At 40.0% G+C, this 16477-nt stretch overlaps 2 protein-coding genes across 6 annotated transcripts in view; both read left to right on the plus strand.

Moving 5' to 3' along the window:
* The window catches only part of evlb (Enah/Vasp-like b), a 50972-nt gene extending 43103 nt beyond the window's left edge, over positions 1 to 7869 (plus strand). For 2 of the 3 annotated variants that reach the window (XM_035995725.1, XM_035995724.1), the window contains exons 5-13: positions 3368 to 3435; positions 3621 to 3868; positions 4059 to 4159; positions 4345 to 4384; positions 4762 to 4813; positions 5260 to 5317; positions 5413 to 5473; positions 5673 to 5730; positions 6925 to 7869. In XM_035995725.1, the coding sequence (XP_035851618.1) occupies positions 3368 to 3435; positions 3621 to 3868; positions 4059 to 4159; positions 4345 to 4384; positions 4762 to 4813; positions 5260 to 5317; positions 5413 to 5473; positions 5673 to 5730; positions 6925 to 6962 (724 nt within the window). In that variant the 3' untranslated portion in view covers positions 6963 to 7869. The remainder of the gene's footprint in view (positions 1 to 3367; positions 3436 to 3620; positions 3869 to 4058; positions 4160 to 4344; positions 4385 to 4761; positions 4814 to 5259; positions 5318 to 5412; positions 5474 to 5672; positions 5731 to 6924) is intronic. The other variant, XM_031310513.2, reaches the window with a different exon arrangement.
* A 1239-nt stretch (positions 7870 to 9108) lies between these two features.
* On the plus strand, positions 9109 to 15030 carry yy1b (YY1 transcription factor b). Of its 3 annotated transcripts, none has more exons than XM_035995727.1 (5): positions 9109 to 9872; positions 11168 to 11330; positions 12028 to 12088; positions 12579 to 12762; positions 12970 to 13837. In XM_035995727.1, the coding sequence occupies exons 1-5, from the start codon at positions 9290 to 9292 to the stop codon at positions 13077 to 13079; spliced, it is 1101 nt and encodes a 366-aa protein (XP_035851620.1). In that variant the 5' UTR covers positions 9109 to 9289; the 3' UTR covers positions 13080 to 13837. The 3 variants fall into 3 exon arrangements, with proteins under 3 accessions (XP_035851620.1, XP_031166374.1, XP_031166375.1); XM_031310514.2 differs by lacking the exon at positions 12970 to 13837 and adding an exon at positions 13921 to 15030 and having other exon boundaries at positions 9113 to 9872; positions 12579 to 12737; XM_031310515.2 differs by lacking the exon at positions 12970 to 13837 and adding an exon at positions 13921 to 15030 and having other exon boundaries at positions 9115 to 9872; positions 11180 to 11330; positions 12579 to 12737.
* Positions 15031 to 16477: the final 1447 nt, after the last annotated feature.

A 16477-nucleotide genomic window follows, 5' to 3' on the forward strand; every position in this document is an offset into this window, starting at 1 on the left:
CTGGCTCTTTAGCAGCTAAATGCTCGCTATGTCCACCAGCTAGTCGCTAACTTGGCTTGTCTGCTGTTTGTTGCTGGGCAGGTAGGGTACATTGGGCTTTTAGAGCTTTTTTCTCTAATCAGCTTTCTGCCACTGAAAATGACACATTGAGAGTGGTAAGAGTGAACCAAAACAGTAAGGTTGTGAACTGTAAAACTAAAACAATGAGCTGAAAGAAGCTAAAATACTCCGTAGAACAGTCCGGGGATAATTATGTCACTACTAGCGACCCTTTTAGCAAAGTCATTTGATCCATTGTTATCATAAAAAATGCTGATTGTAGCACCTTTAAATATTGGCTAACTTAGCATCATGATGTTCAACATCAAAGTTTGTAAAATGTTCATAGTGATTATTTATTAAGCTAATGTGCTTCAGGACAGGGGGGGTTTGATTTGATCAGATTTGATTGACAGTAGCCTGGCCACATAGCAAACAACCCCACAATCCGTTTTTTGATTAAAATGTTGCTAAACTCTGATTGGATGGAACTATGTGACATCACTTTTTTTCAACAAAGCCACGTCCATTTCAAACCAGTGAGAAGAGCACAGACAAAAACAAAAATAGCCTACAGAAAATGTCTCATGTGAAATAACCAAAACTGTGTTCATCGCTCATAACAAGAAGTTGGCTGAGAGGAGCACATGCAGGAGCACAGTGGCACTCCAAAAGACTGGATTTTTGAAAAAGATGAAAGATTCTCAGCTATGTTTAGAGCTTCCCACCAGTGATGTGACATTCATTGCCTGCTTCCAAAATGTTTACTGGTGGGACTTGTTGTATATTAGTGCAGGTAGGATGGCTTGTTCAGAACATTTAACTGAATTATCTCCAAACCAGTGGATGAACTTTCAGTGAACTCAGTCCAAATGAGTATAGTCGTTGGAATTATGGTAGTGAGTGCAGCCCTATGTGTCTAACAACCCGTCACGCAGAATGAGAATATGAACTCTAGCAACTGAGATACGCAGACAGCTGCCCTTAATGACTTTTATTCCTATTCTCTTTCAGCCCTCTGTCTGCCTCACAGCAACTTCTATGGCTAACAGTCAGATAAAGACAGCAATCTTTCAAAACGCTAAAACACAAGATGTTCTTTTTTCTGAATCATAGTGGCAGACTGAATAATCCAGAATAATGGATGAGTAGTATTGGAAATGATGCTTGAGGCAGTTTCCATGGTTTACTAAGCGGCCTGAATTTCTTACACTGTGGCTATGATTCCTCTCTCCCCCTCAGAAACAGACTCAGGCACAACTAGGTCTTTGTTGCTGTTTTTAAACCTATTTTGGTTCTGCCTATTGGTTCATCCAAATTCCAAATGCCAGGGCTTAAGAGAACAAATATGATGGGAGTTACGGCTCTCTCTGATCCCATGTCTGCTTAACTGAACCTTTGGCACAAAGGATTATGTCTCTGATTGTGAGGGCAGATTATGTGCTTATGCGTGTGGGTTTCGGAGTTTGTGTGTGCACACACGTGTGTGTGTCAGGGGATGCAAATTAATTTGACTGAGCTCTCTCTCCAGCGGTAGCGGGGCAGTATTGCTCAGCAGCTCTGCACCCGTTGCGTGCGCTGCTGTCACGTCGAGAAGGTTGCTGGCTCAGCACTTCTCCTCTCCAAGACACAGCTGAAAATTCCACTTCCTCTCCATGAGCTGTCTCCTTTCTCTCTCTCTCTCTCTCTCTCTCTCTCTCTCTCTCTCTCTCTCTCTCTCTCTCTCTCTCTCTCTCTCTCCTGAGTCGTGACATACATATGCTTCTCACATCAGAGACAGAGATGTGAGGAAAGATGGGGAGGGTTTGATGGGAGTTGGGAGGGGTGGTGGTTAAAAGGTGGAGAGTGGAGATGTGGAAGGAAGTTTATTTCATGCTCCATGGGGAAACTGTGCCGCAAACGCCAAAAAGTTACTTGAACTGTGTAGACAAGTAGATGACAAGTCATGTTAAAGTCTACATGCTACACAAATCAAAGCTGCTTTCAGTATGATGACAGCAACAGAGAAAGTCATCCCATCTGCCAACATATAAATGCAATTTTTCACAAAATAGTGGAGTCATAGAAACACTAGTCTGGCTTTCAAGTAGTAGTACAGTGTTGGGATAAAGCCTGTCATCATGCCGCTTGTCCCTCCCCTTCCTCTATCTCCGCTATCTATTTTGCAAGGGCACCTTCGCCGCCTGGGGTGGTTGTGATTGGTTTTTGATTGATTTCCCCCTATACCAGAATAGATAAGCGGTGTAGCCAGACCATACTCCAGTGCTGACACAGCGCTGTGGAGATACGCCTGGCAATGCGAGACTATGAAAACATTAAAGTGTTTCACTTAAAAGCAGCAACTTTAGTGGCAACTTGAGCAACTCCAAGACAAAGAAGTTTGAATGGATTACCGATTTTTCCATATGTCATCATTTCTGGTCACTGAGGACCTAAACTTGAAAGGAGTGTACTCACTTTGTAGTTAGTTAGTTAGTTGTTTTAATTTTATTCAACTTTGTTTTACAGTGGGATTTGAAAAAAAATGCATCCCTTATTACGTTGGGTAAAATATTTTTTGCATCATGTTTTTAAAGGCATACTATGTAACTTTTCCCTCTTCGGTCCCCCTACAGGTTGCCTCATTGGAACTACAGCTCAGTTACAATGAGACAACCTGTAGGGGGACCGCAGACGGAAAAGTTACATAGTATGCCTTTAAGATTTTAAAGCTGAACTAATCACTATTTCTTATTAAGAATGGAATAAATATATGTGTAATGTGCGTAGTGTTAAGTCCCATAGTCCCATTGTCCCATAGACAATTAGGACCTGACTCTGCAGTTCCCCTCAGTTCTACGTAGCGTTTTAGCATCTGTCATTGTTTTGGTTTTACAACCTGCAACTTTAATGTTTTTCTTTGGTGTAACCACTTTCCTCAACCTTGTTTCCAACAGCTGTTTCAGCAGAAAAGCTCACTTAACGCTACCTGCCTAGCACCAAACAACAGACAGACAAATTTAGGGTCTAGCTGGTGATTATATATATTAGCATTTAGCCACTAATGAGCAAGATAATGAACTCGGCACGATTAGTCAGCATTCTTTGTGCATATGTGAACAACCCAAAAGAACCCAGATCCCTCTGAAGTGAATCGTACTCAGACCTCCTCGGGAGCTTGTTTGAAGTTTCCTATCGCAGCTTTAAAGCAGAAGGACTTTTCTCCGGCTGCTGCTGTGAGATGGTTAGCTGCACTGTTCCTGTAGGATAGTAAAATGTCAGAATTACAGATAAGACGTAACATTTGTGATATTAAGTGACAGGCCGTGTTTCCTACATGTCCCTTTAGGCAGATGATGGAGCAGCAGCAGCAGATGCAGGCACAATTGGAGCGGGAGCGACGGACGTCCAACTCAGGTACTCACATTAAAGAGCACATGTCATCTGAAGTGTACATAGTAAAAATCTTTGTATCGTTAACAATGAAAATATGTTTTCATGATAAAATGCATTTGAACTCAAATACTCACACAGTTATCAGAGCAGGTACATATAGACAGATGGAGTCTTCTCCATCTTCACATGTCACACTTTCCCTCCAGGTTCTCCTTTCCAAGGCCACCCTGCTGTGCTCTCTGTGGCCCCCCCAGTAATACCTCCCCCAATGAACATGGGTGGCCCTCCTCCCCCTCCACCACCGCCGGGACCTCCACCACCTTCAGCAGGGGCACCCCCACCTCCACTCCCACCACCACTTCCCATGGGTGGAGGGAGTCACGGGGATGAACCCCCCGCCCATACGGGTCTCGCCGCTATGATCGCTGGAGCCAAACTGCGCCGCGTTCAAAGAGTGAGACACCAGTTTATTTTTGTGACTTTTATGTCAAACTTCTTTAAGTCAGGCAGGATATAACTGGGTAATCTCCACCAAACCTGACTGACATACTTAAGATAAGATAAGATAAAATAAGATAGACTTTATTAATCCAAAGTTTACTGCCCGGAGAGTAACAAGTAACTTTGGACTCTCCTCTCCCCAGCCCCAAGACGACAGCTCTCCAAGCGGCAAAAACGAAGCCAACCGAACAAGTGGAGGAAGCGGAGGACTGATGGAGGAGATGAACGCTCTGTTGGCGCGAAGGTCAGAGCAATGAGTTGAGAAAACCATTTTGCATCAACATCTTGCAGCCACGTTAGATGTCATTGGTCACTAAAGTCTTTAATCAATGCACGGTTTATTATTATTATTATTATTATTATTATTATTACACTATTGACATTGGATGAAATGCCCTGTTCTCACTTGAGGCTTCTTCTTTCCCCCAGAAGGAAATTAGCCTCAGAGAGGCCCGAGGACAGCCAAAATGTGAGTGAATGGAAAACAGTGATGTTGATGTTTGTTTTCATGAAGCTGGTGTTCTCCCTGTGATTTACAAAGATAATAATGATGTTGATTGAGGCAGGGATCATGATCGTGTTGGTGGTGTTTAGATGAGCATGATAATGATCGTTGTAACGTTGATGTATGGTAATTTTCAATTGCATTGAGATAAAAACATTGATTACTGCAATGAGGAACAAATTACAAACAAAGAAAATCAGAAAAAAGAAACCTGTACTGTCAATGTGTATTAATAAATGACAGTGTCCATGATGAGTATGATGATGATGATGATGATGATGATGATGATGATGATGATAGAGGGTGTAGTGATGCTCATTAATCCTTGTGTCTTTCTTCAGGATGACCCAAATTCTCCGTCACCCAGCACTCGGAGTGGACAGAATGCCACAGGTGGGGAAAACTGAGCACAGTAAACAATGTTACACAAAAAGATGGTGTATTTTCTATGGTTTGGGCATCTCTTATCGTCTCAGCAGGTCATGTTGAAAAGTAAACATACAGCATACACAGAGAAACACATCTGACTGACAGTGAAAGACAGAGGCTTTTCTTACTTCTTGTTTTACAGTAGGCTGGGACTAATATGTATCTATCTATGTACTGTATGTCTGCCTACAGTGTGTGCTGGGTGGTTGTAATTAAAGTTTATAAGTTATGATGCCTTTTGATGTAATTAAAGTTTCCTTAAAAATTATATGCAATTATTTCTGTGAAAGCCTGATAGACTAGAAGACTCAAGGCAATAGAAAACATACAGAGAAGAATACATCATATCTACTATGTGGAAATGTCCCGCCTGTTTTTTTTTTCTGTCTGACTCTGTTCCTGATGTCTAGATGGTGCAAAGAAGCCTTGGGACCGAGCTAACTCTGCAGACAGGTCAATGGTTTCAAGGTGAGAGCTGGAAGCATCACAGCTCATTGGATATGTCTGTGAGGCAGAACAACAGCAGTGAATCTGACAGAGAATGATTTTTGTTTATCATGCAGGGTACGACCCGGTGGGGGTAGCAGTGACGCAGACTCGTTAGACCTTGATAGAATGAAACAGGTAAAGAAAACACACCGTAATGACTGCAAACGTACTCAAAGTCAGACCACTTGATTGTTCAAGAAATCATTTGTTTTCCAAAAGTTCATTTGGTTTAGCCTTTAGCTGTAAACATCTGCTTCCTGGGTACAAATGTTTCTACAGTAAATAAATGTGTGATGGATTATAAACACTTATCTATTTGTTTGCGCTTGGTTAGGAAATCTTGGAAGAGGTGTTTCGTGAATTGCACAAAGTGAAGGAGGAAATCATTGATGGTATGTTTATTTTTCTCTTGGAACACTAAAGAGGGGCAATGAATCAACATTTAGGAACACTGTCTCTCTCCTAACTCTCTCCTAATTTATGTTAATGAATATTTAATTGGAAATGTAACCAGTGGGATGGTGGGAGTTGGGTAGTTATGTAGAGTTTTCACCACTAGGTTGCACTAAAGTCACAGAAACCTAAACATGGAAACTTTATACATCAAAGCTTACGACACATACACAAGCAACAATACAATGAGAATACCTTGGCTTATTACAATAGTATTATTACTTAAATATTTAATAATGTGTTCTGATGACTGCATAAATATTACATTATAGAACTTGACACAAAATACTGTGGCAAAAATGATAATACATTACAAAGAAATCCTTAAAATTGAGTAAATATTACATAGTGTAACACATATATATTAAACCTATAGATATTGAAATTGAAAAGAAATACCATATTTTGAAAAATAATGTAATAATATGACTTATAATAACTCACATACTAAGAAAAATGTGAATACTTTGTGTAGTCGCATTATTAGTCATTGGTTAAAATATGCAAACAACTCATGTTATAGGAATGTTTATTACATTGCAGTCTATATCATTGAAAGGGTCAATTGCATTACATTTTAAAAAAATGAATGCATTATTTTCTCTTTTTTTCTTGGTTTATTGGTTTACTCATGACACATCTATTCCTGAAGTTGCCCCATGTTCTTCATGATTTCTTTAAAGGGGCACACCATATATTTGTGGCATTATTATTTTTATATTATATTTTATTATTCATATTATTATATGCCACAACAGAGGAACCCTAAACCCTGCCTTTCATACAAGTTTATAATGCAGGCTTTCTATAACATTTTTAAGCCTCAAGCCCAATTCCAGATAACCCTGATGACATCACTATGACATAATCAGAGTATTGTTTTTAAACTTTGGAAATGTTTCTCCAAAACTACAGAAGGCATTATATAACTGTTTTCACAGGATGTGTAGTTCTGCTCGTGATAACTAAACTGAACTTCATACAGTATATGTAAAATCAGGGGAGTGCCCCTTTAACTTGTCACTTCAGGTCCCCACTAAGGACAATGGAGACAGAGTATCGTGTTATGAGGGTTGTTAACAGGGTATTATCAACCTAACGTTGTTCCTATGTTTTCTCTCCTTTGCCTACAGCCATTAGACATGAACTCAGTCGAATTAGCACGACATAATCTTTCAGAGCCACTCCCCGACATGAACCACCTTTTTGAACCATTGCCCATACAGCAGCTGCTGTGGCCCTGAGCAGGAGGGAGGAAGAGGAGGAGTAAGAGAAGTCAGGAATGAAGGCCCAAACTGTGACATCTACTCATCCTGTTCAGCTGTCGTGTTGAAGCATCGCTGCAGCGTTGCTGTAACACCTCACACATGTCTGTGTAACGTTTGGTTTGTTTGTCTGGACGTGAATGGGGCACACTCTCGCACTGATTCCTCTGATTTCCTCACATTTTCTGTCTGTTTGTTTGCCCAGTTCGCCCCTCTGTCCTCCGCCTAAAGGAGAATGGATAAAATTCCAGTGATTTTGTTGGTATTGTTTTGCTTTTTTCACAAGTTTGTTTTAAACTTTATATTATTATTATTATTATTATTATTATAAGGCTATTATTACTATCATTTTCATTATTGTTACTATCATTTTTACGATTGTCAATGTAATGTTGATATAAGTTGTAGTAGTGTAGTGAGTACAATGGTAATAATGAGGAAAATGATCATGAGAATATGATAGTAATGATAATGTTGGTAATTATAATTGCACATCAGTTTATGTCAGCCTTTTGTATTTTATATTGTTTGTTTTCATTTGTTTTTGTTTTACATACAGTTGCAAGCATATCCAAACAGAATTCTTATCATCTAACCTGGAACATTCTTTTTTAAGTTTTTATTTTTTATCCTTTTCTCCAACACAGCTGTGTGTGGAACCACGGCAGAAAAAAAAAACAGGCTCTGACCTGAAAACGAGGGTGAAATAAACTTCTTTGGATATTGCAATCTTATAAACAAAAAAAAAACAAAAAAAATAATACACCAGAGTATTTGTGATCATGTTGTTAATAAAATGTTTATTGGCTGCAAGGATATGGTGAAGTATTGTTCATTTTATTCTCTCCTTTTATGACAAAGTGCTTCCTGGTTTGACAATGAAAAAATGAAACCGCACTAAGTTTAAAATGAATTAAAATAAAACTGTGAACAATGATTTGGATAAATGAGGCTGTCTCTTTCCTTTTGTGTTTGTTTGGGTGCTATTTTGATGCCTGTCTTGTGATTTTGTCTCAAATCTTTTTTAACCCAAAAACATGTGCTTATTGAATAAGTGCCATAAATTACAGCTGGTGCAGCACAGAGAAGTGTGAAACATCTGAGCTGTTTCTGTGCAACCCTTTTGTTATTCAAGTGCACAGAATGGATGCAAAAGTATACTGGAAATAGATTTGCTAAATATATTCCAAGATAAACTCAGATAATCAATGAATGTAGTACAGTTCTTTTATGTATTCATTTATTTATTTACCTTGTATTCATGAACGTGTTTGTTATAAAATTGGATTCATAATTAACACCAATTTATAGATTCCACCATAGGAGTGTGGTGTGTTCCTTTTAGGCCCTATTTGCTGCAGCCACTTGTTGAAAGGTATCATTTAATGAAAACAGCATACTTTTAAAGCTATAGCATATTTGCCACCTAAATACTATGTTGCTTCCATGCACTGGGTAAACTGGTTGAGACATGAAGGTTAAGTTCTCACTAGGTAATCATTTCCACAGCTTTACATGTGAATCGTTGAGGTCACAGAACTGATAATAAAAGATGAAAATCCTAATGAACTCTTTTCTTTGTTTTAAAACAGTCTGCAGGTTTCCAGTTGAGCTGGACTATCAAAAAAGTATAACCAATACAACTAATATCATCATAAAGTGGTGTTAAAATTACCAATGTTTGCTTGATAGGCCTATAGAGCTTGCTTTCCCATTTCATCCCATTCAAACTGAAAAAGCAACATATCACATAATTTTGGGATCTGGTTACTTGTGGTGGACATTTGCTATTTTGGGCATATTAGACACAATTGTGATTTGATTAATTCTACAACAAGTTAAATAATAGTTACAGCTTTAATTCTTAAAATACCGGTATAACAATTAGATCGTATGTTCACTCCATTGACCTTATTATGTCATTTACTTGTTAAATCATATGTATCCAAAATATGTGTTCAGATGAGGGGTTTTGGAAACCTCAACAAAGTTTGACAAACCACCGGCAGCACAGTTATCGCTGGGTTCGCCAAACTCTCGCGATATTTCGGTATTGGAGAGCATAGTGGCAACGAGAACTGCCTTGGGACGGAGTGCAGAGTTGTTATCGAGAAGAGGGAGAACCAACAGACAGAGGCAGGAGCAAAGCTGGGGGGTGTGTGAGTGTGTTTGTGAGGTCAAAAAAGGAGCACAACACGGCGTGAATGAGACAAGCAAGCTGGCGGACTTCAACATGGCATCCGGAGATACGCTGTACATTGAGGCAGACGGCTCGGAGATGCCGGCCGAGATCGTGGAGCTCCACGAGATAGAGGTGGAAACGATACCAGTGGAGACTATCGAGACCACGGTGGTCGGCGGGGATGACGACGACGAAGACGACGAAGACGAAGACGACGGGCAGCCCATGATCGCGCTCCAGCCGCTGGTCTCGGACGACCCCAACTCGATCCACCACCACCACCATCACCACCACCACCACCACCAGGAGGTGATCCTGGTCCAGACCCGGGAGGAGGTGGTCGGTGGAGATGACTCGGACCTGCACACAGACGGCGGGAGCGGGTTCGAGGACCAGATCCTCATCCCGGTACCGACTCCGGGGGTGGAGGACGAGTACATCGAACAGACTTTGGTGACTGTGGCTGGGAAAAGCTCAGTAGGTCGGATGAAACGGGGAGGCGGCACTGGTGGCAAGAAAGCGGGCAAAAAGAGCTATTTAAGCGGTGCGGAGGCTGGCGGAAGAAAATGGGAACAGAAGCAGGTGCAAATAAAGACACTGGAGGGGGAATTTTCTGTTACAATGTGGGCATCGGGTAAGTAAACGTTAGCCCAGCTGTGTCTGTCCGTTCCGTTGTTAGCCGCTGCATGAGGCCTCATTGCCAGGGCGTTGTCCTGCTGCACCAGACTAGTTCCTGGAGTGGTACGTTGCACCGCCGTGAAAAACGACAAATAATGCAAGTTTTCGATGCAAAACCATATTGTATCATATCGAAATGTTTTTGTTTTGAAGGGAGGCCATGTTTAGGTGTTGCTGGGCGCCGCCATATTCCCCGAGACTAGTAAGTATGGCGGCGGCCTCGAAAAAATGGCGATAGTCGCGGCCAGGCAGAGATGGCGGCGGTGCTAGAGGGAGATAGAGACAGCTGGGTTTTGGTTATCTGCAGGCCGCAAAACTGTGGCGCACATGCTGCTAAACTGCAGCTGGTGTAGCGCCGGAGGATTATGTAAAATCTGTGAAAGTTTAATATGCGTGACATTGTAAGGCAGGTACTATTTAATCAGTAAATAGTTTAGCAGTTAGCTCTGGTTGTTGCTGTTGGTAGTAACGTTGGGTCACTAGACAGCTTTGCGTCTGCATCGGGCAACTACTGCCTCTGTGCAGAGTGATGGTACTGCGTGCAATGTAATGTTGACCAGGTGTTAATCCATCACGACTGAGAGAGGGCTCCTATAAGACAACCAAGAGCTATTTCTGAGATTGCTTATTTCACAGCGAAGTGAGTGGTTGATGTATTCCTTACTGATAATCGACCTGTTCATTTTGTTTTTGAGAGGCCACAGCAGCTATTTGGAGCTGGTGCACTCTGCTGGTTGGTTTAAAATAGGATTCAGTAGTTTAGCTTCTTGTTTTTACACATGCACGTCTTAATTGAAAGAGGCCATTTATTTTTGTGCCTGCTTGGTACATGTCACCCTTTTTATAAATTAAGTATATACGCCCCAATTTTTTTTCCGTACTTTAAATTGTAAAAAAGAATTTTAAGCATTTTTATTTCTTAAATATTGTTCTTTTTTTTTTTACTCTGCACGTTTGTCATGTTTAGTTGTCTTATCTCACTTATATCATTAGCATCACATTTGGTAAATGTTTGGTTTTTACATTTTAATAACGTGCAACATTATGAGTAGTAGGGAGTAAGTTAATAATATGTGGAAATAGGTCATTTTTTTTTATTAATGTAATGCCAAAGTAATTATGCAACAATAATGTGACTCCTGATATAACATTAAGGGCCAAGGCAGCTGCAGATGTTTTTGCCCTCCCTCAGGCTTGTTGCTAGGGAAACACCAATGTGTTATCGGTTCAGTCTCTGTAATGTGTTCCTAGATGACAATAAAGACATTGACCATGAGTCAGTGGTGGAGGAGCAGATCGTCGGGGAGAACTCCCCTCCAGACTACTCTGAGTACATGACAGGGAAGAAGCTGCCCCCTGGTGGTATCCCGGGCATCGACCTCTCAGACCCCAAACAACTGGCCGAGTTTGCCAGGTGAGTGCGTGTTTTGTGTGTTGTCTCTGCATCATTTGTTCCCAAATGTACACCTGTTTCCAGAGAAAATACAAACTGTGCACAACTCTGATAAATGTGCAAAAAAAGATGGGTGCCTGGGTAGCTCACCTGGTGGGGCGCACGTGCAGGTGAACACTATTCTTTAAGAAAGAAAAAAAGAAATCACTAAGGTAAAATGTAGTGTGAGATAAACATTGCTCTCTCCCTCTACACAATCATAAGATATTCTGTTTCACTTGAGTCAGGCAAAAAGAATGCATATTAAATGTTTTGTTTACAGATTTTGATATACTTTTATAATTATTGGAATTTTGCTTATATAGCCCATAAAATGTAAGCTAAAACAGGCTTATTTCATGGTGAGATCAGTGAATGGCCATAGCGAGTGGGAATTATGTAATTATTCACCATAGTAAGTTCACAGAATCTTTTTGCTGAGTGCTTGGATTTTTTTTGTAAACATGTTCCATCTAGAGGGAAAATGTCAAGTGATGATGTTTACACTGTAACAGACGACCTCTTACTGGCGCTGGTTATTGATTAACTAAATCAAATCAACATTACAACTAGACTAGACCTTAACATGGGTGCTTTTGCTTTGCGACATGTCTGTTTTTGTTTGTTTAAACCCCAAACCATGTCCTTTTTTTTTTTTTTTTTTTTTTTTGTAAATCAGGATGAAGCCCAGGAAAGTCAAAGAGGACGATGCGCCCCGGACGATAGCTTGCCCTCATAAAGTGAGTGACGTTGTCCCCACATGAACCATGCCACTACTTTGCTGAATAGAGTTTGTTGTTCCTGTTTAATAGTCTCGGTTTGATAGTCTTACATTGTTGCTTTCTGGGTTATTGAAAATTTCTGCAAAGGTTATTATAAAGTGAAGAAAGCACTCAAGTGTATTGAGTTTCATGTACTTACAAGAACAATCAAGCCTCAGCTGAACTTTGCGTGTTTAGCTAATGTAAGGTTATTTGATGTATGAGCACTCTGCCATTGGAGTGTGAAGCTGTTAACAATACATTACGTTTTCAGGGAAGAACAGATACAGCTCCACTTTGCAGGCTTTAATTGTGATTAAAGGAAACGAAACAAAACGCTGGGGACACTTGACATTTACATACAAGAAAACGAAAAACCTTTTTGGCGCACCACTTCCGAGTTTACAAGTCTGCTACACTATTTGCTTGTCTGTGCTGTTTGTCAACTCTGCTCTGTTTTTGCCCCCAGGGCTGCACAAAGATGTTCAGGGATAACTCGGCCATGAGGAAGCATCTCCACACCCACGGACCCCGCGTGCACGTCTGTGCCGAGTGCGGCAAGGCATTTGTCGAGAGCTCCAAACTCAAACGTCACCAACTTGTTCACACAGGGGAGAAACCCTTCCAGGTTGGTATTAGAACTAACTTCCCACTCACTTCCCCCCCACGCACAGATACACGTGCACTATTTTAACATTTTAAGCACATAAGCCCATCACAGTTTTAAGTCGAATTCAGGCTAAGGACAATGGAATAATAAGCAACTGCTCGCTCATGTTCAAAATCATCACTTACTGACTACTTACTTTCCATAATTACTGCCAAATTTGAATCAAATTTACATGTTTTTGACATGTAAATTCGTCTTTTTCATTTAATCATTTGCTACACCTGTCAGGCTTTCTGTTCTTGCGCATGTGCAGTTTACAATGTCGGCCGATTAACCATCTGTATTTTTATTTATTTTTGAAACGATGGTTTTTTCATGTCACACAGAGGTAGGAAAAACGAGGCATTTCCTTGTTAGCCAACAACCGTCAGTTTTGCCGGCTGAAATGACAACTGTGGCTAGCAGAGTTTACAGTAACTGCTGTAGCTAGCTAGCTGTCTAATGAAGCTAACGTTAGCTTCATGGGTTGGTTGAAAACATTTTTATTTTTCCATCTCACTCGTAACTTAAAATGGAAAATAATATGCATTATGTATTTGATGGCTACATACACAATATCGTCCTCAAAAATTGAAACTAAAGCTGGCGAAAAGTCAGCATCCCTCACACTGACGGAAAGAGAAAACAGTATTGTTCTTGTATTGCAGTGTATCAGTGTGTGCAAATGTGTGTTTGGCAAACTTAACATTATTTTAGGTAACATTTGTTGCTGAAGTGGAAACTTCACTCCAATCCAGTAAAGAGCAGGACATAGCTGGCTAAACTCTGATAGCATCAAAGACCAACTTTCACACAGTGGGGAGATGCTAGACGGTGGATGTGCTATTTGTGAATCAGGCTCCTATTTTTGAATATAACATGTCAATCCTGGTCCATTGCTTACACTTTTGCGCATGTGTCTTTGGAATTTGTGAAGTGCAGTGTCGCTGTTACTACATCCTCATGCACACCGCTTCAACCTGTGGGGAAATCTAAAGCTTGACAGGCCAGTTGTTGCTGATTGTGATTGGACAATTGCAGTTTGGGGGGTGGGGGGTGTAACGAATAGTCAATAATAAAAAAAAAAAATGATGTCACATACTGTCTGATCAGCGGCAAAACTGACTCCTTTGCTCCTCCATGTTTTTTTGTTTTTTTTTAGTGTACATTTGAAGGCTGCGGGAAAAGGTTTTCTCTGGACTTCAACCTGCGCACACACGTGCGGATCCACACTGGAGACCGACCCTACGTCTGCCCTTTCGACGGTTGCAATAAGAAGTTTGCGCAGTCAACCAACCTAAAGTCTCACATTCTCACACACGCCAAAGCCAAAAATAACCAATGAGAACCCATCCACCAGCGTCAAGCCACACAGACGAAAAAAGAGCACCCTGGCGGCACACGTGAAACCTCTTTTGAGGACGGAATGAAACGCTTAAGACTTATTGATTCATATGAAAACAATCTGACAGATTAAAAGACTTAAAAACACTGAAATTCAGCTAGTTTTCCTGTGTGTCCCCTTCCTTCTGCTGTCATATTGGATCAGGAACACAGAGACTAGTCCCCAAATCCCCAGCCTACACAGTCCCTTTGTTTCTCCAGTGGCACTCAGCTGCCAGAAGATGGAACTCATGGACAAACATCAGAGACTTATTTTTACCAGAGTGAGGAGAGAAGCAGCAATCTATTAGTATTTTTATTTTCTCACATAGCTCTCATTTTCCTTGAGTGTGCATATTGTACACTTGTCTCAGGCTATGTTCAGTAAAATTGTGATTATTTTTTTTCCCCACCTGCATTATGAGACCGTACCTATGATACAAATAGGCCCCGCCCCCGGCCTTGTGTGACCCGTTTTCACTCGTATGAGAAGTTTAAAAACAGCTGTATGTTTGTATTTCCATACCCTCTTCGGTTGTATTTTTCTCTAACCGCAAAATAACCGTGTATACTTGTATTGTATGGCTGTATTGAAATTACGTAGACATAGATAGAGGTGTGATTTAAAGTGTTAACCAATGAAACGTTTAGTCATGAGTTGCTTTATATTTTCTATGAACTGTCTTTACACAAATGAATGAGTAATATAAACTTGGTCACAGCGTGTTTCAGTTGAAGTATCTGAGTGTACACTGAATTGACTGCGAGACCATCACTTACTTTGTCAGAATGTAATGTACAGACGTCAACCATTAACTTCCTTTGTTGATATTTACACCCATGTATCTCAACTGCCCACAATAAAATGGCTCATTCAACCCTGTCGAAATATACAAAAGTTTGTATTAAGTGCACCTTTTGGACTCACAAGTGTTTGTTATTCGACACAGTCCCTCTGACATACAGTCTATATTAGTGGTACCTAAACATATTCTTTATTATCAATTCTGCACTAAACTTTAGATTGCATTTGAAATTATCATACAAGTGTTTTGGCACATTTTACCCCTTTCAATACAATTGTATTTACATTATTTAGCTGAAACAATAAGTTGATCAATTAGTCAATCAAAGAAAGGTGATCAGCAAACGTGACAATCAAAAGTCAATTATCAAGCAAAATCAGCACACATTCTCTAGTTCCAGCTTCACGAATGCTGCTTTTCCTTGGTATGCGTCATAGTAAACTGAATATCTTTTGGTTTTGGACTAATGGCTGGATAGAAATTTAAAGTCATCCCTTGGGATTTTGGAAATTATAATGGGTGTTTTTCTTTATTTTTATGAAGAAGACCATCAATTAATGGAAAAAAAACTTAATTCCAAAGCAGACTGTAGTGTTTTGAATGTGATTTTTTTTTTTTCCTATATGTGGAAGCCTTTCATAACATGGCCTAGCAGCAGTCACATATCCAGATCTAAACCTGCTTTGGGAACGTTCAGTCACCTGCCAAACAGGAACTTGCAACATGCTGTCAGAGCCTCTTCACACCATTTATTCTTAATCTTTGTATCATTTGCAATATATTTTTCCCTTTGGCCTGCATGCATACAAAGTTCATTAAAATGTCATCAGTGGTGAAAAGTAACTAAGTACATTTACTTAAGCATGAGTACAAATATGAGATACTTTACTTGAGCATTGTGTTTACCTCTACTCCACTATATTTCTGAGGCAAATACATTTACATTTATTTGACAACTGTTAGTATTTTGCAGATTAGAATTTTACATTAAAAGAATTAAGATCCAGTAATAACATATGCTCCATTGTTATAGAATAATATACCCAGAATATTGAATATAGCTCCACCTCCAGCAGGCAAGCTACTGCACAATAAGTGCTTTTATTTTAAATACTTGCTAAAACGTTTACTTAAATACATTATTTAATGCAGGACCATCAGTTGTAGTGGAGTGTTTTTATAGTTTGGTATTGCTACCTTTACTTAGATACTTCTCCTCCCAGTGGATGTCATGATGCGTCTTTGTTATTCTTTATGCTTCTTTGATTTGACCCAAAGTATTAGTAGTCATATCACACAGAGGCTGGAGCCTCTGGCTGTGCCCATAGGCCTGTTCAATAATACATCAATGACCACACAAACGATATTGGAAAAATATAAACATTAACATAAAAAAATCTAGAAACAATTGTATGCTGTGGAAAATGCATTACAACAGCATTGTACTAAATGTGCTAAAACATGCAATATCACAACATTCTAGGGCTGCAACTACCAATTATTTTCATTATGATTAATATATTAGTAATT

The sequence above is a fragment of the Sander lucioperca genome, chromosome 19 (genome assembly GCF_008315115.2).
Source record: "Sander lucioperca isolate FBNREF2018 chromosome 19, SLUC_FBN_1.2, whole genome shotgun sequence".
Taxonomy (NCBI): Eukaryota; Metazoa; Chordata; class Actinopteri; order Perciformes; family Percidae; genus Sander; species Sander lucioperca.